Here is a 23,362-nt window from a genome sequence, read left to right on the forward strand (position 1 = left end):
AAAACCACGACAGCTTGAATTTTGCAGGAAAATGGATGGAGCTAGAAAACATTTTGAGAGAGGTAACCCAGACACAGAAAGCCAATTATCACATGTACTCACTTAAAGCAAAGAAATCCGGCCTACAAAACACAATCCCAGAAAACTTAGACAACAATGTGGACACTAAGAGAGACTTACATAGATCTAATCTAAATGGGAAGTAGAAAAAGACAAGATCTCCTGAGTAAATTGAGAGCATGGGGACCTTGGGGGAAGGATTGAAGAGGGAGGGAAGAGGTAGAGAGGGGAACAGAGTAAAATGTAGAGCTCCATAAAAATCAATAATAAAAAAAGAGTCCCTGGAAGAGACGGCTTGCTGTCCAGCTGTATCCTCTGAATTGAAACTCTCCAAGGAGGAAACACATCAAGTTCAGGTAGTAACAAGTGAGTTTGTAAGTCCCAAAGCTAAAGCTGAAAACAGTCACAGAGGGCGCCGGCAGAGTTATGAGGAGTGGGCTCTGACCAGTCCAGTTGCCTTCAGATTGTGCAGATTTACAATGTGGTAGTCAACAGTCAAGGTGGCACGGGTGGTTTGGTGCTGTATCTGGTTGAGAGTTGTCCATGGTCCTATAAGTAACCCCTATAAAATCATTGACTCATCAAGTTGGGCTTCAGAAGAATAATTTTTTGGTTCCCATCTGAGGTAAGTAAATATTTTTTCACATTGCCCCACACAACACTGTCTCTGAAACTTTGACAGATGATGCCTTTATCACACTGTTCACATTCTTAGAGGTTTTAATGCATATGAAAGAACTGAAGGGATCTGTTTTATACAAAGGGTTTACATATGTACAAATTTTACATTAATAGAGTTTTTCTCACATATAGGTTATATCTGAAGAACACTGATTTGTGAGCTTCTGGCCATACTATTTACATCCAGAGGATTTCCTTCCAGAATGATTTCTTTTTCTGCAACTGTCAAGTAGAGCATCTAGCAGCTTCAGCACAATGTTCACGGTCACACAGCTTTCTCCAGTATACTCTTTACAAAACTGAAGATGGCTATCTGGAGGCTTCACTAGAGTTTACTTCATAGGGTCTGCATAGTACATGACTGATCCCATGTCATTGTAAGAACCATGAAACCCAAAGCTTTTCCAACACTGTTTACACCGACAGTATTTCTTTTCTCCAGTATGAATTCTTTCATGTGACAGAAAATAACTGTGAAATGTAAAGGCTTTGGCGTGTTATTTACATTCATAGGGTTTCTCTCCAGCATGAATTCGTTCATGTCTCTGAAGATGACTGTGCCGTCTGAAGGCTTTTCCACACTGTTTACATTCATAGGGTTTCTCTCCAGTATGAATTTTTTCATGTAACTGAAGATGATAGTGACGCCTAAAAGCTTTCCCACACTGTTTACATTCATAAGGCTTTTCCCCAGTATGAATTTTTTCATGTAATGGCAAAGAACCAGGAAATCTAAAGGCTTTACCACATTGTTTACATTCATAGGGTTTCTCTCCAGTATGAATTTTTTCATGTAGAGGCAAGGCACCAGGAAATCTAAAGGCTTTACCACATTGTTTACATTCATATGGTTTCTCTCCAGTATGAATTCTTTCATGTAATCGAAGATATTTGGGATATCTAAAGGCTTTACCACAATATGTGCATTCATAGAATCTTTCAGTGTGAATTATTTCATGTCTTTGAAGGGTAGTAGAAGAACTAAAGGCTTTACCACATATGTTACATTCATAAAGCTTAGCCATAGTGTGGGTTCTTCTGTGTGTGTAAACAGAGGCCTTTCCACATTCCTTGTATTGATAGGGTGTTTTTCCAGTGTAAGCCTCTGGATGTATTCCTAATGAATTTGGAAAACAAAAAGCTTTTAAACATATCTCACATTCACAAGGCCCATTCCCAGTGTGTGCTCCTATACACCTTTGAAAGCTGGTGAAAGAGTTCAAGTTATATTGCTTGGCTCCACATTCCTCATGATCATGTGGCTTATAATGAGGGTGAGATGTGGCATGCCTACTAGAGGGTGAAGGACACATGGAAACCTTTCCACTCACACCGGATTCACACGGTGTTAGTCCAAGATGAACTGCCATGTTTGCATGAAGATTTGCTATCCACATCACGGTTTCTTGATTCTGACCATTTTCTGTACTCTCATGGGGGATCTCTAACACAGAACTTCTGAAAAAGAGCAAGTATGTTAGCGAGAGACTCCTTATTAGTTTTATGTCATATACTGCTCCCAAAATCAGGTAAAATGTGTGCTTTCTGACCCATCTGAATCATGTGAAACTAAATGAATTGCTGGCTCTATACTGTGGCTCCCACAGAGCTGTAACTAGAACAGCAGCATTCACTGATGCAAGTTCCTACAAGTGTTTCCAATAGAAAACCCTCTAGAAACACTGAGCAGTGCTCTAACATCCAGCACATATCTAGGTGCCATAATATGGGCATAATTTTCCTAACAATGACACAACTCAAAGCTGTTTTTGGTTTCTTAAATTTTCGTGGAATGCTGAAACTTCTTCAAGTACCTTTTTTTCAACTTTTCATTCAAATTACCTTAGATTTCTTCCAGGAATTTTATAACAGTCTTCAACATTTTCTTCTTCCCATCTGTTTCCTAAAAGGAAGTCCCAGAAAATTGAGGATAAATTATTAGAAATCACTGAAAAAATTACTTTTTAACTTCAGTGTCCATAGTAACAATGCCTGATTTATTCACCACATTCTTCCCTTTCAATAGTCCAAATCCCAGAAGAGCATCCACACCAAGAGTCACTTGCTCCCTAGTGTACAGAGTGAAGGTAAGATGATGTCCTCACCTACGGCAGCGAGGTTCCTGCAGGTCTCCAGCATCACATCTCTGTACAGACTCCTCTGGGAAGGATTCAGCAAAGCCCACTCTTCCTGGGTGAAGTGCACAGCCACATCCTCAAAGCTCACTGAGGCCTAAACATTGCACATACTTGACTGACAAAAGGTTCCCTCGACACTGTGGGATCCACAGTCTTCCATGACACGAAAGTTGTAAAGCAGTGAGGGATGAGGAAGGGAGCAGCCCTGCAGCAGCACTCCTCTCAGTGGGCCCAGGGCCCCGGATGTGCTGCAGCTCTGCCCAGTCCTCTTGCTACAGTGCATTTCTACTTCCCGTCTCGGAGTCCTCCCACCTGCTTGTCCTTAGAAATTCCTCCTCACAATATTGATTTTTTTTAATTTTTTTTAAAGATATATTTATTTCTTTATTTATTACATATACAGTGTTCTGGTTGCATGTATATTTGCAGGCCAGAAGAGGGCACCAGATCTCATTACAGATGGTTGTGAGCCACCATGTGGTTGCTGGGGATTGAACTCAGGACCTCTAGAAGAGCAGTCAGTGCTCTTAAGCTCTGAGCCATCTCTCCAGCCTTTTTTTTTTAAAACAGGGTTTCTCTGTAGTTTTGGAGGCTGTCCTGGAACAAGCTCTTGTGGACCAGGCTGGCCTCGAACTTACAGAGATCAACTTACAGAGAGCCTCTGCCTCCAGACTGCTGGGATTAAAGGCATGCACCACCACCGCCCGGCTACAATATTTAAATTTTGATGGCATGAGGGTACTTAGTATTTTTATAGAATTCACATGAATATAAAGAATCAACCATTCAGCCGGGCAGTGGTGGTGCACGCCTTTAATCCCAGCACTCACAGGCAGATCTCTGTGAGTTTGAGGCCAGCCTGGTCTACAAGAGCTAGTTCCAGGACAGACTCCAAAGCTACAGCGAAGCCTTGTCTCAAAAAAGCCAAAAAAAAAAAAATCAACCATTCACAACAACAACAACAAAAATGACTTATGTAACTACTCTGGAATTTTCTAAACTCCCATTAGCCTTCAGGAAGAAAATAGTAATAGAAAATAGAAAATAGTTAATGAGTCCAATGAGCCTCTCTAGTGGAAACTATTTCACAGGTGCTACCACAATGGTTAGACTGGGCAGTGGCGCACACCTTTAATATCAGCGCTTAGAGGCAGAGGTGGGTGGATTTCTGTTAGTTTTTTGGCCAATCTGATCTACTGAACAAGATCCAGGACAGCCAGGACTACACAGAAAACCTTGTCTCAAAAAAACCCAAAATACAAAATAAATTTTGTATAAAACCATGTATAGGCAATTCTCTCCAATTTGCAACATTGCTCCCTATGTGGAAGCTTAAAGTCAGGAGACTTGTAAAGTCTATTCACCCCTTTGGGAACACAAGCCACTCCCCAAATTTTTAGAAGTGGCAAACAACTGCCAGAGAGGAGACCCCTGGTCCTCGGGAACAGCCTGGGAGCCGCGCAGCAGCTCAGCATTTACCTGTATTGGGATGGGCTTTCTGACCTGTAGTCATCCTCGCTCCTCCAAGTAACCCCTCAGCCATATGCTTCGAATTATACCCAACAGTGATGTGGGAGAGTCTTCTGTTTTAATAAAGAAACTGCCTTGGCCAGCCCTTAGGTGGGTGGAGTAGACAGAACAGGAAGAAGGAAGTGAGGTAGATGGCTCAGACAGATGCTACGCCTCTCCTAAGTTAGCCAGACTGCCCTGCCTCTCCTCAGACAGATGCGATGGAGCCAGCCGCCAGTTCAGACATGCTGAATCTTTCCCGGTAAGACACCATTCGTGGTGTTACAAAGATTATTAGATATGGGTTAGTCAAGATGTGAGTAAGAGGCTGAAATTAATGGGCCAGGCAGTGTATAAAAGAATACAATTTGTGTGTTGTTATTTCGGGTTTTAAGCTAGCTGGTGGCCGAGAGCAAGGCGGCGGGAAGCCGCCCGCAGCTCCTCACTACACAACAGACTCACTGGTTCACCACGATGGACACTGGTGAAATTATTACTTTTGTTTGTCCTCAGGTCCCTATCTTGGGGTGAGCAGACCTTTGTGTCATATCTCTGTAGGAAAGTCTCACACAATACACTCAGCAACAGAATAAGAGCATGACAGAAACAATAAGTATAGGAGGAGTGATTTCAAGGTCTTGGCAATGGGCAGCAAAGCCTGCAACTGAGGCTGAACAGATTAATGGTGAAGGAAACTCTGGTACAGCTGTTCTTCCCCATGTGACATATGGCAGTGTGCCTTCTTCCTATGGTGGAAGCTGAATGTGTCATGAGATAGGTAGTGAGAACCATGAGTAAGATGGAGCCCTGTAGGAATGTCTGTGGGGAATCCCTGGCAGGCAGTCTTCTGCTATGTGGCAGGAGTGGCGTACTTGCTTGATGAGTAGGGCCTGCCATATAAGCACGCAGACTCTGGAAGAACTGGCAGTCTCCAAAGCATCTGGTGAGAGGAGATTACCAGCAAGCTGCCCGGGAGGTTGCCTGACTGTTGCTTTGTGTAATAAAAAGTGTGTCTGAGGCTGCTCGGACTGAACATGCTGTGCAGGAGGAATTACACCATGGAAAGGACATGAGTTTGCTAGCCTCTGCATTAGCCTCTGATTTGGAAAAGAAAGTAGAAAAGACAGAGAATGAGAGGGAGATGCTGGCTCTTACAGTTGTCAAGCTATAAGGAAAAAAAAACATGGAAGTCAGATCAAAACTAAAAAGCCCTTTCTGGGACCCACAAGTTTGGAACCCATGAGAAGAGTCAAGACAGTTAAGAGGAAAACACAGGGGAAAGTGATCAGGAAAGAAATGAGAATGACAGAAGTGTTACACAATGCGAGACAGGACTGAGTTCACTGCAGATTTAGGAAAGAAGTTAATTCAGAACAGCTCTTGAGGCCAGTGTGAAGCTTCAGTGCCTTTGCTGAGCTCCTTAGCAGAACGAGACTTATGATGCAAGAAAAGCACTGAAGGATCTCAGACATGGAGCTAAAGTGATCTGTAAAGTAGTGAGGCCACAGAGAGGAGCTGAAAGAAGGACAAAGCAAAGAACAGGGTCTACCCCCATCACTTAAAGTAAATAAAGCAAGATTTGTGTGGAACGGGAGTTCCTCAAGAAAAATGCACAGAAAGTCAAATGCTAAGCTAGTGAACTTCTGGAAGGGTGCAATGCCTTAAAAATGGTTCATAGAAAGCAAAAATGTCAAGATAAAGCAAATGAAGAAAACTAAGTTGGTCCCCTAGGTGTAAACTGAAGAAGACCCCACAACAAGCTGTATATGTATATGTTTCTCTCCAACGTGAAGATGGAAACTTCTCACCTAGCCAGAGGTTCACGGAACCACACATGACTAAGGGAGATACCGTGGAAACAGACCCAGCTGCAGCTCAGGCCAAGTGTCTAGCGGAGCCCTCAAGAGGCACAGTCCCAGATGGGCCAGCCAGGCAGGTCTAGAGGGAAGCCATTCTCCATTGGCCCTGAGCTACACCAATCAGTTAGAACAGCCATATCAAGCTCATAAGGATAGGAAAAGCATGAAGACCAGATGAATATGATACCGTTGGCCTAAGAACAGGACAGGTGCTGTGAAATAATCCTTTTGTATACTGTGAATATGTATTATTCTCATTGATTAATGAAGAACTTACTGGCCAGTAGCCAGGCTGGAAGTATAGGCGGGACAAACTAAGGCTGCTGGCATGAAGAAGAGCAGAGTCAGAGGAGTAGCCAGCAGACACAGGTAGAAGCAAGATGAGCATCCCATACTGAGAAAAGATTCCAAGCCCCATTTAGCAGAGTGTAGATAAGAAATATGGGTTATTTAAATGTAAGAGTTAAAGCTGGTGGTGGTAGCACACATCTTTAATCCCAGCACTCAAGGAAGCAGAGGCAGACAAATCTCTGTGAGTTCCAGGTCAGCTGGTCTACAAGAGCTAATTCCAGAACAGACTTCAAAGCCACAGAGAAACCCCATCTTGAAAATACACACACACACACACACACACACACACACACAAATGTAAGAGCAGCCAGACAGTGGTGGCACATACCTTTAATCCCATCACTCAGGAGGCAGAAACAGGCAGATCTGTAGACCAGCTTGGTCTACAGAGCGAAATTCCGGGACAGTCAGGGCAACACCAAGAAACACTATCTTGAAAAACAGAAGAATGAATGAATGAATGAATAAAAGTCTTGGGTGGAAAGATTGTAACACACAGAGGGAGTTTGCTATGAGGCTGTCTCCTAGTAATATGAGAAGGTATGCTCATTTATGAGACTTTAGTCTCACTAACACAAACACCCAAACATGAGGTGAACAAAGACACCACCAATGGGCATGCCAAAGTGAATCAGAAAAAGCCCATGAAGCCTTCAACTCAAAGAACTATAGATAACTGAGGAAAGCTGGGCATGGAAAAGATGGTCTTCCCCTGTGAAGAGCACACCAATTGGTTTTCCAGTGCCAAATGGTCAGCCCTGAAAACATACACACTAGTAATATTACATGGACTGAGCAGGTCAGATTTGGGAATATATGTTATATGCATGCAATAGCAATTATTGAAATAAGAGGCTATGAATTTGAAGGAGAGCAAACAGGGGTATATTGAAGAAGGCTTGGAGGAAGGAAAGGGAAGGAATGTTGGAATTGTATTATAATCTCAAAAATAAAAATTTTAAAAATATAATAAATAAAATACAGGTCTTTCCAAACATAAAATTTCTAGACCAACAAAAACTCAAGGAACTAATACAGCAAACTTTTGAAATACAAGGTTAATACATGAAGTCCATCATTTTCCAGTGTAACAGCAATGGACAATTGAATGGTTAACAATTTCACAGTGCATATACAGAGCCACAGAGCAAAAGAGACACAAAGAAAAACATATAATAAATTTAACAAAGATCTATGGATGAAGATAAATATCTTTAAAAAAAAAAAAAAAAGTTAAGCCAGGCATAGTGGCATAGGTCTTTAACACCAGCACTCAGGAGGCAGAGGCAGGAAGATCTGTGAATTCAATGCCAGCCTGGTCTAAAGACTGAGTTCCAGGACTACATAGAGAGATCTAGTCTAAAATAGATAGATAGATAGATAGATAGATAGATAGATAGATAGATAGATAGATAGATAGATAATTCAAGTAAGTCCACAAATTATGAGTTATGCAATGCTCTTGGTAAATAGAAGACAACATCAAGATGTTGCTTTCTGGGAGCTAGAGTCTACTCAGGGGTTAAGATCATTTGTTGCTCTTCCATAGGACCTGAGTTCAATTCCCAGTACCCACATGAGGGCTCACAATCATCTGTAATACCAGTCAAGAGTGTCCTAATGCCCTCTTCTAGCTCCCAACAGTACTGTATGTATGTGGTTCACAAACATGCATACAGGCAAAACAACAAAACGCAAAATACACAAAAGATTAAAAAGAAATATTGCTTCCCTCAATTAAACTATAAATGTAACCCAATCCCAACAAGAATCCTAATATCTTGTGTAACAGCAGAACATTTTGTGTGAATGCTATTCTAAAGGTTATATGTAAAGGGAAAAATTGTTCAACACAATTTTGAAGAAACAGTACATAAACAATACTATCTTTACAAAAAATTTAATAATCATGATAGTGTACGAATATTTGAAAATAAATCTATCTACAAAATAATACAAAAAAAAAAAAGCAAACACACCATACAGTCAATTTTTTTGTTTTTTGTTTTTTTGTTTTTGTTTTTCAAGACAGGGTTTTTGTGTATCTCTGGCTATCCTGGAGCTCGCTTTGTAGACCAGGCTAGCCTCAAACTCACAGAGTTCATCCTGCCTCTACCTCCCTGAGTGCTGGGATTAAAGACGTGCGCCACCGCTGCCCGGCTACAGTTAATTTTTTTAAAAAAAAAGCAAATGAGGGCTGGAGAGATGGCTCCGAGGTTAAGAGCACAGACTGTCTTTACAGAGGTCCTGAGTTCAATACCCAGCACCCACATGGCGGCTCACAATCATCTGGTGCTCTCTTCTGGCCTGCAGGGATTCATGCAGCCAGAACACTGTATACATAATTCATCTTTAAAAAAAAAAAAAAACAGCAAATGACACTCAATGAGGAGATTATGGTCTTCTCAAATATTATCCAACAACCTGGGCATCCATAAGCAAAAGATTAGAGTACATTACAGTTTACAACTTTCACAAAATTAACTCAAAGTGGACTCTCCATCGCGGGACCTTGAGTTTAGCAGCCTAACTCCAGACACAGCACCAAATCCACAGCTTGTGAGTGACAGCACGGCACGGAAGGCAGACCGCCCCTGCGGCGCCCGGTGCTCTGCGCAGACGCAGCCGAGGGGCGGAGGTGCACATCAGCAGCAGCTACGGCAGGAGGTCGGCAGCGGGCCGAGCTTTGCGGACGGAAAGAGCCACCACAGCTGCCTCTCCTTCCCGTCTGGGGACAGCAGCCCCGCGCTCACCATGTCACAGCGTCCGAGTTCGCCTGCGCTTTCCTCACAGCTCCCGGGAGTAGCTCTAACAGCGCAGCACACGTACACACGGGGCCTCCCTCAGCAGAGTTCAGTCCACAGCATGGCGACCATACAGAACCCGCCTCCCGCTGCTTTGAACGATGTGAGTTTGGAGATCCTGATTGGCCCAGCGTACTCCTGAGTGACAGCAAGAGCTGAAGAGTTGAACCGGCACAGTCCCTGCCCTGCACTGCCTTTTGCTCCTGCTGACTTGACCCTGCTCTAATCCTTGGCGAGCTCAGAAGGCACTTCTAGTCTAATGGGCACCAGATGGTTCTTGTACACCATCCAGTTACCAACACAGTGTCCAGTATAATTGTCCCTGTGCCTCAGACCAGAAGGGCAAGCAGCCCACCTTGGTTCCAGTCTGTATAGGAGGTAGCCAGAGAAAGAGAGAGCTCAGAGGTTGAGCGCACTTGCTGCTCTTCAGAGGACCACGTTCACTTTCCAGAACCCACATCAGTTGGCAACTACAGATCCAAGGTCTCCTCTGGCTTTGTTAGGTTACTATGACCAAAGCAAATGGTTTAGTTTCCATATCCAGAATCATAATCCATGGACGGGAGCCAAGGCAGAAACAGGACAGTGAGCTGGAAGCAGGAGCTGACGCAGAGGCCATGGGAAGGGTGCTGCTTACTGGCTTGCTGGGCTTACTTTATTATAGGACCCAGTACCACCAGGCTAGGGGTAGTCCCACCCACAATGACCTCAGCTTTCCTCTATGAATGATTAATTAAGAAAATACAGCCAGGTGGTAGTGGTACACGCTTTTAATCCCAGCATTTAGGAGGAAGAGGCAGGCGAGTTCAAGGCCATCCTGGTCTATAGAGCAAATTCCAGAACAGCCAAGGGTACACAGAGAAACAGAAAGAAGAAAGTAAGGAAGGAGGGAAGGAGAGAGGGAGGAAGGGAGGGAGAGAGGGAGGAAGGGAAGGAGAGAGGGAGGGAAAGGGAAGAGAGGAGGGAAAAGGAGAGGAGAGGAGAAAAAAGATGAAAATACAAGTAAATGTCATTGAAGGTATGGTAGACACAGGTATGGATGTAACAATAATTTCATCAGAATCTTGGTATCCAAATTGGTCTTTTCAGGATGTAAATGTTGAGTTTTTAGGGACTGAAACTTTTATCTCAGGTAAATCAGAGCATAAAATGGGTTTAATGTATACAGCCAGATGGACAGACAGGAATATTAAAACCATATGTGGCTAACATAGCAATGAATTTGTAGGAATGTGATTTGTTACAGCAATGGAATACTCAGATTAATATTCCCCCAATCTTAGAAACAAACATAGATTAATGTATGTTTCTGAGAAAAATATTAGACAGTTTTATATAGAATAATCACTGACCATTCAGGTTGTGTAAGAACAGGGCACAACAGCTGCTGATCACCTTTCAAACGGTTGACAGGCAAACCTGTATGGGTGGAGCAATGGCCTTTAACAATGGAGAAGCTGCAGGCTTTAGAACAGCTGGTACAGGAGCAACTAGATGCTCAGCATATTGAAGAATCAACCAGCCCTTGGAATTTTGTATTTGTTAAAAAGAAATCTGGAATGGTGCAGAATTGTCTGTATTCTGTCAATCATGTTTTAAATAAACACTGATTGGCCAGGCAGGAAGTATAGGCGGGAAAACCAGACAGGAAGTAGAAATGATGCAATGAGAACAGGAGAATTCTGGGAAGGAGGAAGTTGATTCCTCCCAGTCCTGCGCAGATCACCGAGGAAGCAAGATCTAACCTGTCAGCTGAAAAAGGTACCGAGCCATATGGCAAAAATAGATCAGAATAATGGATTAATATAAGCTACAAGAGCTAATAAGCAGCCTGAGCTAAGATGCCAATCAGCTTTATAACTCATAGAGATATCTGTGTGATTTTCTTTGGGGCTTGCCGGCTGTGGGGTACTGGGAAGGACAGAAACCCCAACAAGCAGGCCCTGTTCATTGTTACACTGGAAACTGAAGAATGGTAACAGATCTAAGAGCTGTTAATAAGGTGATTCAGCCAGTGGGTTCTCTACAATCTGGCATTCCTTTGCTTTCTCTATTTCCTAAAAGATAACCTCTTTTTTTTTTTCTTTCTTTTTCTTTTTTCTTTTTTTGGTTTTTCGAGACAGGGTTTCTCTGCAGCTTTTTTAGAGCCTGTCCTGGAGCTAGCTCTTGTAGACCAGGCTGGCCTTGAACTCACAGAGATCCACCTGCCTCTGCCTCCCAAGTGCTGGGATTAAAGGCGTGCGCCACCACCGCCCGGCAAAGATAACCTCTTATAGTTAGTGATTTAAAAGACTTTTCTTCACTAGCCTTTACTAGAAAAACACAGAAAAAATTGCCTTCACAGTGCCTACTTATAATAATTCTCATCCTGCTAAAAAGATATCAATGGAAGATTCTCCCACAGGGAATGTTAAATAGCCCCACTCAGTGCCAATATTTTGTAAGTCAGCCATTGGAAATGATACATTGATGTGGGATGTCCTTCTGTATATGGTTTACTTTTATTGGCTGATGAATAAAGATTTTTCAGTCAATGGCTTAGCAGAGTAAAGCCAGGTGGGAAACCCGAACAGAGATATATAGAGAGAGCAGGTGAAGTCAAGCAGATACCAGATAGCAGCCAAGGAAACAAGACATAAAGAAAATGAAATAACACCATGGCCATGTGGCAATATACAGACAATAGAATGGGTTGATTTAAGATGTAAGAGCTAGCTAGAAATACACCTGATACATCAGCCAAACGGTATTGTAATTTAGTTTCTGTGTGATTATTCATGTCTGAGCAGCCAGGAAATGAAAGTGCTGTCTCCACCTACAATATGTAAGTAATTTCCTCAATCTGGAAATTACCATTGCATGGAAGGCATTTTACTATTTGATTCCAATGTAGATACTTTAGGAAGAATGTTTGAGGGGTTGGAGAGATGGCTCAGAGCTTAAGAGCACTGACTGCTCTTCCAGAGGTCCTGAGTTCAATTCCGAGCATCCACATGGTGGCTCACAACTATCTACAATGAGATCTGGTACCCTCTTATGGCCTGCAGGGATACATGTAGACAGATACTGTATACATAATAAATAAATAAACCTTTTTAAAAGGGAAGAAAGAATGTTTGAAGAAGTAAAGAAAATTTTGCCTTGTTGGGGATTACAAATTGCTCCTGAAAAAATACAAAGATGAGGTTCTATTAATTATTTAGGCTGTAAAATAGGTTTATTAAAAAATTAGACCGCAAAAGGTGCAAATTAGGAGAGATAAATTTTTTTGTTGTTTTTTTGTTTTTTTTCGAGACAGGGTTTCCCTGTAGTTTCTAGAGCCTATCCTGAATCTAGCTCTTGTAGACCAGGCTGTCCTCAAACTCAGAGATCCGCCTGCCTCTGCCTCCCGAGTGCTGGGATTAAAGGCGTGCGCCACCACCGCCCAGCTAGGAGAGATATATTGCAGACGCTTAATGACTTCCAAAGATTGCTAGGAGACATTTCCATCTATGGCCCAAAATTGGGATAGAACCTGATAACCTAATTAATTTAAACAAAACCTTAGATGGTGACAGGATTTAAATAGTCCCAGAGAATTATCAGCTGAAGCTGAGAATTACCTTTGATTGAAGAGAAATCACATAAAGCACATGTCAATCCTATGGATCTGAAGCTTAACAGCATTCTGGTCATATTATCCTCCAAACATTCTCCTACAAGAATTTTAATGTACAGGGAAGATAGTATCTTAGAATGGATCTTTTTACCACATAAACTGAGAAAAAAATTTAAAAAGGTTTTTTGATTCTAAAAGGAAAACTGAGACTTCGTCCATTAGCAGGATTAGACCCTGTAGAAATTATAGTACCTTTTAATAATGAGGAAATTGACAAATTATGGGAAGGAAGTGAACCCTGGCAAAGAGCTTGTGCTAATTTTTTAGGAGATCTTAGCAACAACTATCCTAAAAACAAGAGAATTCAATTTAAAAAGAGAACTAGCTGGATCCTTCTTTGCATTGTATGAGACACACCAATAAGTGAAGTCCCTACATTCTATACTGATGCAAATAGATCAGAAAAGGCGGGTCACAAATCAGAAATTGAAAGTAAAGTGGAACAAAACCCTTATGATTCTGTCTAAAAGTAAGGATTATATGCTATCCTCATGGTACTTAGAGCTTTTAAAGAACCCCTCAATATAGTTACTGATTCACAATATGAAGAGTTGTTTTGCATACTGAATTTATATCAGACAGTATAGAGTTGACTTCATTTTTAAAAAGTTGTAAAATATAATCAAGAATAGGCATTATCCCACATACATAGAACACATCCAATCCCATATGGGTCTGCCAGGTTCTCTAGCACAAGGTAATGCAGAAATCGACTCAATTATTGATTGGAAATGTGCTGAAGGGCTGAATTTTAATTTAAAAAAATATGTCAATAGCAAAGGTTTAAAAAAAAGGCTTTTCCATCACGTGGTAACAAACCAAGGACTTTATAAGGAAATGTTCTACTTGTACTTTATACAACCAAACACCACTATCTGCAGGAAATAACCCAAAGGAATAAAAATCTTGCAGATGGATGTGTACCATTTTGTAGAATTTGGAAAATTAAAATAAGTATACCACACCATTGATACACCTTTTTTTCTTTCTTTTTCTTTCTTTCTTTCTTTCTTTCTTTTTTTTGTTTTTTGTTTTTTGTTTTTTCTTTTTGTTTTTCGAGACAGGGTTTCTCTGTAGCTTTTGGAGCCTGTCCTGGAACTAGCTCTTGTAGATCAGGCTAGCCTCGAACTCACAAAGATCCTCCTGCCTCTGCCTCCCCAAGTGCTGGGATTAAAGGCATGTGCCACCACCACCCAGCCAGATACATCATTTTCAATGGGCAGCTGCTTTGAGTTCAGAAAATGCTAATTATATAATCACACATTTGCTAGAAATGTTTATTTCTGCTGTTCTCTACAGACATGTAATGCAAATGGTCTTTTTGTGTCCCCATCCAATTAAAGATTAAAGCTGGCATTGGAGCTATAGTGTGGCTCTTGCCTTCTCTAAACCCAAGCATGCTTAATAAAATGAAATACAAAATCTCTTTCATGTCAGAAAAGCCACCTGATATGGGACAGAAGAGTAACAAAAATTTAAGGACTATTGCTACTAATAATTCTTTGGTTTTATATTGACCCCTTAAAAGCTTTTCTTCAGGTTAAGATGTATAAGATTTACATATATATTCATATATATTAAACATTTTGTTGTGATATTAATGGTCATATAGAGTACTAATTCTAGAAAACAGTTTACTCTACCTTCCTGTATATGATTTCAGGCTTGATTCTCTATCAGTTTTCTACAGTAAACCATGAACATGCCTAACAGTGACCTCAGGAAGTCTCCATAAGGAGGATGAGGCCCTGCTGTAGAGCTCCATCCACTCCTTCAGCCAATAGCCTTTAAGATAACAGCCCACTTGGGCATGGTCTCTTTTGCTTTAAAAAGCAGCAATGGCCCTTCTCTCTCTCTCTCTCTCTCTCTCTCTCTCTCTCTCTCTCTCTCTCTCTCTCTCTCTCTCTCTCTCTCTCTCTCTCTCTCTCTCTCTCTCTCTGATGAGATGCACACCCTCAGCTACTGCTCCAGCATCATACCTAGCTCTTGCCATGATTCTTGTCACAATGATCATGAAGTTAGCCCTGAATAGTAACTAAGATCCCAATATGGATCAGGCCTTGCCTCTTCTTTCTCTCTCTCTCTCTCTCTCCTCTCTCATATTTTTGAAACAGTTTCTCTGCATAACCCTGGCTGTCCTGGAACTTACTCTGTAGACCATGCTGGCCTAAAACACAGAGATCCACCTGCCTCTGCCTCCCAAATGCTGGGATTAAAGGCATGTGCCACTGTTGCCCAGCGAGAAGCTTAGAGAGAATCTAAGGATCTATTTTTACTGTATGTATGTGAGTGTCTTGCCTGTATGGATGTCTATGTACCACATGTGTACATAAACATCATGGATGTGTCTAAAGAGGTCAGAAGAGGGCATCAGATCCCCTAAAACTGGAGTAAAAGATGGTTGTGAGCTGTTGTGTGAAAGTTGAATTTGGTAATGTTTAAGTCTCCCATGCAGCTGGTATTCTTCCTGACAGCTAAAGAAAAAAGACAGCTCTGAACACACAATAAGAAATGATTAGCCAGGTGGTGAGGGTGCACGCCTTAATCCCAGCACACTCAGGAGACAGAGGCAGGCAGATCTCTGAGTTTGAGTCTAGTCTGGTCTACAGAGTGAGTTCCAGGACAGGCTCCAAAACACAGAGAAACAACAACAACAACAACAACAACAACAAAAAGTCTCCCATGTGCTATTAGTTGTGGCAGCATAGAAGCTGCAGGATTGAGAGAGGCTGAGAAGTGGTGCCATGTGGGAACCAAACCTAAGTTCGCTCCAAGAGCAGCCAGTGCTCTTAGCCACTCCCTTTTCCTTTCAGCACAAACCTTGGCTTAAAAATTAAATTTCCTGATGCTTTTTCTTTTAAAAATTATGTAAAACTGTATATTTTTATTTCTTTTTTTTCCTACTTGTTCTTTTTCATTGTAGGTCTGCATTAAGAATCATCACTAGCTGAGTAGTGGTGGTTTACGCCTTTAATCCCAGCACTTGGGAGGCAGAGACAGGCAGATTTCTGTGAGTTCTAGGCCAACCTGGTCTACAAGAGCTAGTTCCAGGAGAAGCCCCAAAGCTACAGAGAAACCTTGTCTCAAAAAACAAAACAAAACAAAACATCACTAATAATCACACAACAGAGTTAATATTTACCATTTTGGGCCAGGCATGGTGGCACATCCCAGTATTCTGGAGGCAGAGGCAGGAGGATCTCTGAATTTGAGGCCAGCCTGGTTTGCAGAGTTAGTTCCAAGTCATCCAGGGCTACACAGAAAAAAAATATTTTTTCATGTAGTTCTGAAGATTTAATAACTACATAACAAGGTCAATGTTAGGCTGTCTTGAAACCTCCTCTACCAACAAAATTAGTTTTAATTTAGTCTCAGGAAAATTTTAGGACAAGGGCAGAAAGCATGCCTTTAATCCCAGCACTCAAGAGGCAGAGGCAGGCAGATTTCTGTGAGTTCGAGGCCAGCCTGGTCTCCAGAGTTCCGGGACAGCCAAAGTTACATAGAGAAACCCTGTCTCGGATGGGCGGGGGTGGGGCGGAGTCACTAGCCCAGTTGCCAATATCGTTCCTTTGCGAAAGCTCGAGTTGTGCCTCCGCAGTCTGTAGCGCTCTCAGCACCGCTGTTCTGCAGGATTCTACTGGGAAATTCTGCTGAGTCCTGCTTACAATGTGCACTGTCCTACGTCAAACTCCCAGAGTCTTCCACATTCCACATTCCACAATCAACATGGTCAGGTTTGTCACAGTGCTTGTATACTTCCTGATATATATCAATTTTCAATTATTTTTCTATTACTCTGACAAAACACCATAATCAAGGCAGACTATATAAGAAAGAGTTTATAATTATGATTAGAATTTCAGAGTCTATGATGGTAGAGCAAAGGCATGTTGATGCTGATGAGGGGTGGAGGTGGAATAGTATCTGAGAATTCACATCTTGATTTTCAGGCAAGAAGTAGAGGGGGACTGGGAAGATAGCTCAGAGGTTAAGAACACTGGCTATTCTTCCACAGGTCCTGAGTTCAAGTCTCAGCAACCACATGGTGATTCACAACCATCTATAATAAAATCTGGTGCCCTCTTCTGGTGTGCAGGTGTACAGTCAGGAGGAACATTGTATACATAATAAATAAATCAATCTTAAAAAATAAAGTTGAATTTCATTTATTTTAAAAAAAGAGGTAGAGAGGGAACACTGGGAATGACTTCAATCTTTTGAAATCTCTAAGCTCACTAGCTACGACACACCTCCTCCAACAAGGTCACACACACACAAAACATAATCTCACTATGTAGCTCAGGCTGGCCTAAAATTTACAATCCTCCTGCCTCAATCATATGCTAGAACTGTACCACCAAGCCCATATAGAAACCACTTTTCCTCTCTCTTTCTTTTTATTGATATTTATTGAGCTCTACATTTTTCTCTGCTCCCCTCCCCGCCTCTTCCCTCCCTCCTTCAATCCTCCCCTAAGGACCCCATGCTCCCAATTTACTCAGATCTTGTCTTTTTCTACTTTCTGCTTCCCATGTAGATTGTATCTATGTAAGTCTCTCTTAGTGTCCTCACTGTTGTCTAAATTCTCTGGGATTGTGGTTTGTAGGATGGCTTTCTTTGCTTTATGTTTAAAAACCACCTATGAGTTATTGTTAATTGTCATGTGATAATTGTCTGTCTAGATTACTTCACTCAAAATAATGTTTTCCAGCTCCATCCATTTTCCTGCAAAATTCAAGCTGTCGTTATTTTTTCTTCTGTGTAGTACTCCATTGTGTAAATGTACCACATTTTTCTTATCCATTCTTCGACCGTCCTCTCACTTTCTTAAACTTGCTATGTAGACCAGGCTGGCCTTGAACTCAGAGGTTCACGTGCCTCTGCCTCCCGAGTTCTGGAATTAAAGGTATGTGCCACCACCATCTGGAAAGATTTTGGATTTTTTAAATCTTTTTATTTACACTATACCTGCATGTATGTCTGTATGTATGTGTTGGCTACCCCTGGAAATGGAGTTACAGAGAGTTGTGAGCTGCCATGTAGTTGCTGGGAATTGAATTTACATCCTCCAGGAGAGCAGTCAGTGCTCTTAACTGCTGAGAAGTCTTTCCAACCCAAGACTTTGAATTTTTAAAAAGAACCTGGATTTTTTTCCAATTTATTTATGTATGCCTAAATACATAAATTTTTTCCAATTTATTTATGAGCCACATGTATGCCTAGGGCATGTCAAATCGGAAAAGGGAGTTGTATCCCCTGAAACTATGGGTGCTGGCAAGTGAACCTAGGTTCTTTACAAGAGCAGCAAGTCCTTTTTGTTAAGTCCAAAGCAACACCCTCCCCCCCCCCCCCCGCAAAGGCAGTGCTGGTGACAATGTCCTACACAGAAGGACTATGACCAGGTAAACAGAAGGTTTGTTATTGCATAAATAGAAATAAATAGAAATCTAAACTAAAAAAAAAATCCAGGGGTTGGGGATTTAGCTCAATGGTAGAGCGCTTGCCTGGGTTCGGTCCTCAGCTTCAGGGGAAAAAAAAAAAAAAACAAAATAAAAAAAATCCAAATAGAGAAGAACTCAAAGCATTCCCACTAAAATCAGGGCAGGAGAAAGACAAGAGTGTTCATTTCTCCACTCCTACCCAACAGAATGCTTCACATTCTAGTAGAGCACTATGAGAAGGAAATAAAAGGAATGCAAAGAGGAAAAGAAATTAAAGCTATCCCTATAACAGATGACATGGGTCTTACATAACAGACCCTGAACACTCTACCACTCTGAGCTCCTAAACATGTTCAGCAAAGTGGCAAAACACAAACACACAAAATTCTGCAGGATCCATTTACAAATGATCAACAAACCTGACAAAAGGAAGAAACAAAAGTCTTCTATAATAAAATCTTCAAGACTCCAAAGAAAGAAATGGAACATACTAAATTTGGCTGCCTATCCTCATGGATTCCGAGTAATGCCACTGTCAAAAAGCATCCACAGACTCAAGGCAATCCCAATCAAAGGGCTGCTTATAATTTGTGTGAAAGGATATAGTTACTCACATTGTATTGAGATTGTAGGATTCCTTCCTATTGCTTTTCTATTTGGGGATCTTCATGCCACATAAACCATCTCCTATATCCAAGCTGACATAACTCAGGTATCATTTAATCTGTGAGATGCTGAATCTCATGGATCATGGGCTCATTTTACCATGGAGCTAAGCTTAACATAAGCAAAAATAACCATGTAGCTATGTCACCATCTTGGCTAAAGACCTCATCAAGATGGTGGCAACCATGAGAATTCACAACATCTCAAATAATGCAATTACATGGGACAAATCAAAATAGTGGCACATAAAACTTCCTGGTCCCACTAAGACTTTAAGAAAACTCCACTTTTTTTTTAAAGTATCAGACTAAGGGGTAATAATGCCAGACCTCCATAGTGTTAAATTATTTTGCCTGATATATTTACTGGTTTTCAATAGGGACATAAGATTTTTTTTTCAGTCATGTGGCTCAAATACTAGCCATCTAACGGGGTTAGACTGTGAGATGGCTAGATTTGGAAGCTTGTGTGAATTTCCAGCAGCATGGGGAAAATGTGAGAACGCACAGTTCCTAACCAGGACCTAAAGAAGAGATGGCTGGATGCTGGACAAGCTGCAGCCAGTAGCAGCTACACTGAGTTGGAGATAAAAGCTATGTTGGTTCTAACACCTCCTCCTTCTGCCTAGCACAGCATTTTTTTCTTTCTCAAGACTCCTTGACTTCATGCTTATCTGCTTCTGTTTCTGCTTCACCAAGTCCTGACTACTCATTCTTGCTTTGGCTTCTACTTTCCAGGGACAGCAGCATAGATAAGAGCCAGGCATTCACTTTTTTTTTTTTTTTTTTTTTTTTTTTTTGGTTTTTCGAGACAGGGTTTCCCTGTAGTTTCTAGAGCCTGTCCTGGAACTAGCTCTTGTAGACCAGGCTGGCCAGGCATTCACTTTTAATCCCAGTACTGAGAGGACAAAGGCAGATAGATCTCCATGTATTTGAGGCCAGCCTGCTATACATAGTGAGTTCCAAGCCAACCAAGGTCACACATTGAGACCCTAAACCCTGTCTTTGGAGGAAGGGAGGGAGGGAGAGAGAGAGAGAGAGAGAGAGAGAGAGAGAGAGAGAGAGAGAGAGAGAGAGAGAGAGAGAGGTTGACAGAGTCACTGAACCGTCATCTGAGTAGCCAGCCATTCCTCTGAGGTCTTGGGGAGAAGCTAGAGTATGTAGGCTGGGAGAGACTATGGAGAGGGGCTTTTTACCTATATAGCTATGGGGAAGCCATCATTTGTAGTGTGGAGACCACTCACACTGCTGTCAGCAACCTCTCATCCACGGTCTGTAAGTTAAGTCTCATTGATCCCTCAGAATGAAATTTGTTGAAACAGAACCTTGGTTTCTCATTAGGATTTTATAAGACAGACATTACTTAATCTTCCCCAATCCCAGGGAGAAAACTCTTACAGTAGATGTTATATCTGTTAATGTCTCATGGCATTTAAGCAAATGTTAGAAAAATGTAAAAATGTAAATCATTTTAATAAAGAATTTGTGCATGAAGACTACAATGGTTGAATGTTCCCAGGCTGTGAAATTAAAAGATTTTTTACAAGATATAATGGTCTGAATAAATTTTTAAGACATAGAAAGCCGGGTGGTGGTGGCACACGCCTTTAATCCCAGCACTCGGGAGGCAGAGGCAAGTGGATCTCTGTGAGTTCGAGACCAGCCTAATCTACAAGAGCCAGTTCCAGGACAGGATTGAAAGCTACAGAAAAACCCTGTCTCGAAAAGCTAAAAATATATATATATATATATATATATATATATATATATATATAAAATATAAAAATAAAAGATGTAAAAGATGAACTGGAGAGATGGCTCAGCGGTTAATATGGCTGTTTTCCTGAGGACCCAGATTCAAGTCCCAGAACCCACATGTCAGTTCACAACTGCCTGTAAGTCCAGTTTCAGGGGATCTGATATCCTCACAAAGACAAGCAGGCAAAACACCAATGCATATAAAGTAAAAATAAATCATTATAAAAGATATCTAAAAGATAGAGATTCAAGAGATAATATATTAAATTTTCAAAGGGCAAAGTTCACTGATTGATATCATTAAATCCATGGTACTACTGATCTGCTTTCAGTAACCATTACAAGGACTGGCTGAAGAGCACCAATGTATGCCTGAATTTTGCATTGTTTGGGGGCACACCTTTAATCCCAGAATTTGGGAGCAGAGGCAGGCAATCCTTGAGTTTGAGGCTAGACTGGTCTACAGAACAAGTGCCAGGACAGCCAGGGCTACATAAAGAAACCCTGCAGTGGTGAGGGTAGGGGAGTGGGGTGGGTTTGTTTGTTTTTTCTTTTGACCAAGCTTTATCTAACTCTTACATGGTAGATAAAAGCACCATCCAAGCATGGGGGGTGCATGCCTTTAATCCCAGCACTCGGGACACAAAGGCAGGGGAAGCTCTGGGAATTGGATGACATCCTAGTTTACAAAGCAAGTTCCAGAACAGCCACAGCTACAAAGTAGAGACCCTTTCTTTAAAAATATAAAGGATATTTAAGGCTTTAACTCAGTTATTATATACAAGGGAATTTTCTTCAATATGTCCATTCATGATGCCAAAAACACCCTCAAAGGCTTTTATGTTCACTTTGATACTCATTAAAAAAATCTATATTCATTAAAGTTTCACCCATGAGTTTTCTCATACATTTAAAGAGAATTAGTCTGAATTTTTCACAATGTTCCATTCAAAGCATTTCCTTTCAGCAGGAGTTGTGCGTTTTCAAAAAGAATCACCATCTGCCTCATCAGATATTTCGAGATCCTTAGACATGGGAAAGAGATGTGGATAAAGAGGGCTCATCACCTCACTCACCTTCATCCAGCTCTCACATTTGTCCAGTACAGTCTGGATTAAGAGCAACAAGACCATCCTCTCAGTTTCCAAGACGTGAATTTATTAAGCATACTTAACAAGTATATATATTAAGTATAGAGCAAGAACATTAAAACAATAGGGCTGGTAAAATGGCACGGAGCCTGCCCCCAATACTGATGGCCTGAATTTGGTTTCCAGGACCCCCCATGACCTCTGTCCATTGAGGTACACACACACACATAAACACACCCACACAAAATTAAAATTTAATAATAAAGTCAAAGAAGCCAGGCGGAGACGGGCAGATGTTTGTGAGTTCCAGGCTATGCTGATATACATAAGTTCTATGCCAGCCAGGGCCACGTAACAAAGTGAGCCGCTGTCTCAAAAAAACCAACAAGAATAAACAGCAAGCAGCAGGTAGAATTAGTAAGTGAAGAGCAAAACATTCTATGAGGAAATAACCACACCCAGAAGACTGGAGCAGCACAGTCAAGAAGCAAGTAGGGGTGGGCAGGGCTGGAGAAACGATTAAGAGCTTAAGAGAACTGACTGCTCTGAGTTCAATTTCCAGCACATACATAGCAGTTCACAATAATCTGTCGCCCTGTGTATGTAGAACGTATTTTAAAAAAAAAAGAGTCCAGTCATGACTTTGCTTTTAAGGCAAAACACTTTATAGGACAATTGGTCGACCTGCTTCTATCATTAAAAAAATTAATAATATACAGAGCCAACTGGTCGACACTTGTCTGTGTGTGTATGTGTGTGATGTATTATTTTCAAAAAAGAAAAAGGGTTCAGCCATCTGATCGACCCACTGCATCCACCAAAAAGTGTGGGAGCAGCTGGCCCAGGAAGAAAGAGTACTGGTCTACCCCACTTCTTGGTGGTGGTGGGGGGACACACACCTGCTCTTCTCTGCCTCTCCACACACGCACAGTGGGGCCATGGTGCATGAGGAGGTCAGTGGAGAGAGTGCCCGGTTCCAGGGAATCCAATACCCTCTTCCAGATTCATGGGTACCAGGCTTATATGTGGTACACAGACCTACATAAAGGCAAAACGTCAATGTATAAATAAGAAAATAATAAAAAAGCAAACAAGTGACACTTGGAAAATCCAGCAGAAATACACCAGGGAAGCATCGCTGAGGTTATCGGCATCTGTTTTTTACTTCCACTGCAACCTTGAGATGGTTCACCTCCTGTCTGTTCACAGAGGTGACACCACAAGACCTGTCTGTAGTCCAGGCTGGCCTCGAACTCAGATCTGTCTGCCTCTACCTCCCAAGTGCTGGGATTAAAGGAGTGCACCACCACTGCCTAGAACCACCATGCTTTAAATATCCACAGCTAC

The 23,362-nt window shown here is 41.6% G+C and overlaps 1 protein-coding gene across 3 annotated transcripts in view; it reads right to left on the reverse strand.

The window, feature by feature from the left end:
• Window positions 1-762: 762 nt before the first annotated feature.
• The window catches only part of LOC119811686 (zinc finger protein 709-like), a 40,832-nt gene continuing 18,232 nt past the window's right edge, over window positions 763-23,362 (reverse strand). The window contains exons 1-4 of one of the 3 annotated variants that reach the window (XM_038325615.1): window positions 9,352-10,163; window positions 2,847-2,973; window positions 2,584-2,644; window positions 763-2,199 (exon numbers count right to left, since the gene is read on the reverse strand). In XM_038325615.1, the coding sequence (XP_038181543.1) occupies window positions 1,239-2,199; window positions 2,584-2,644; window positions 2,847-2,973; window positions 9,352-9,354 (1,152 nt within the window). In that variant the 5' untranslated portion in view covers window positions 9,355-10,163 and the 3' untranslated portion in view covers window positions 763-1,238. Of the gene's footprint in view, window positions 2,200-2,583; window positions 2,645-2,846; window positions 2,974-6,926; window positions 6,986-9,351; window positions 10,164-23,362 lie in introns of those variants that run through there. The other 2 variants (XM_038325614.1, XM_042054929.1) reach the window with 2 other exon arrangements.

This window comes from Arvicola amphibius, chromosome 4 (genome assembly GCF_903992535.2).
Source record: "Arvicola amphibius chromosome 4, mArvAmp1.2, whole genome shotgun sequence".
Classification (NCBI taxonomy): Eukaryota; Metazoa; Chordata; class Mammalia; order Rodentia; family Cricetidae; genus Arvicola; species Arvicola amphibius.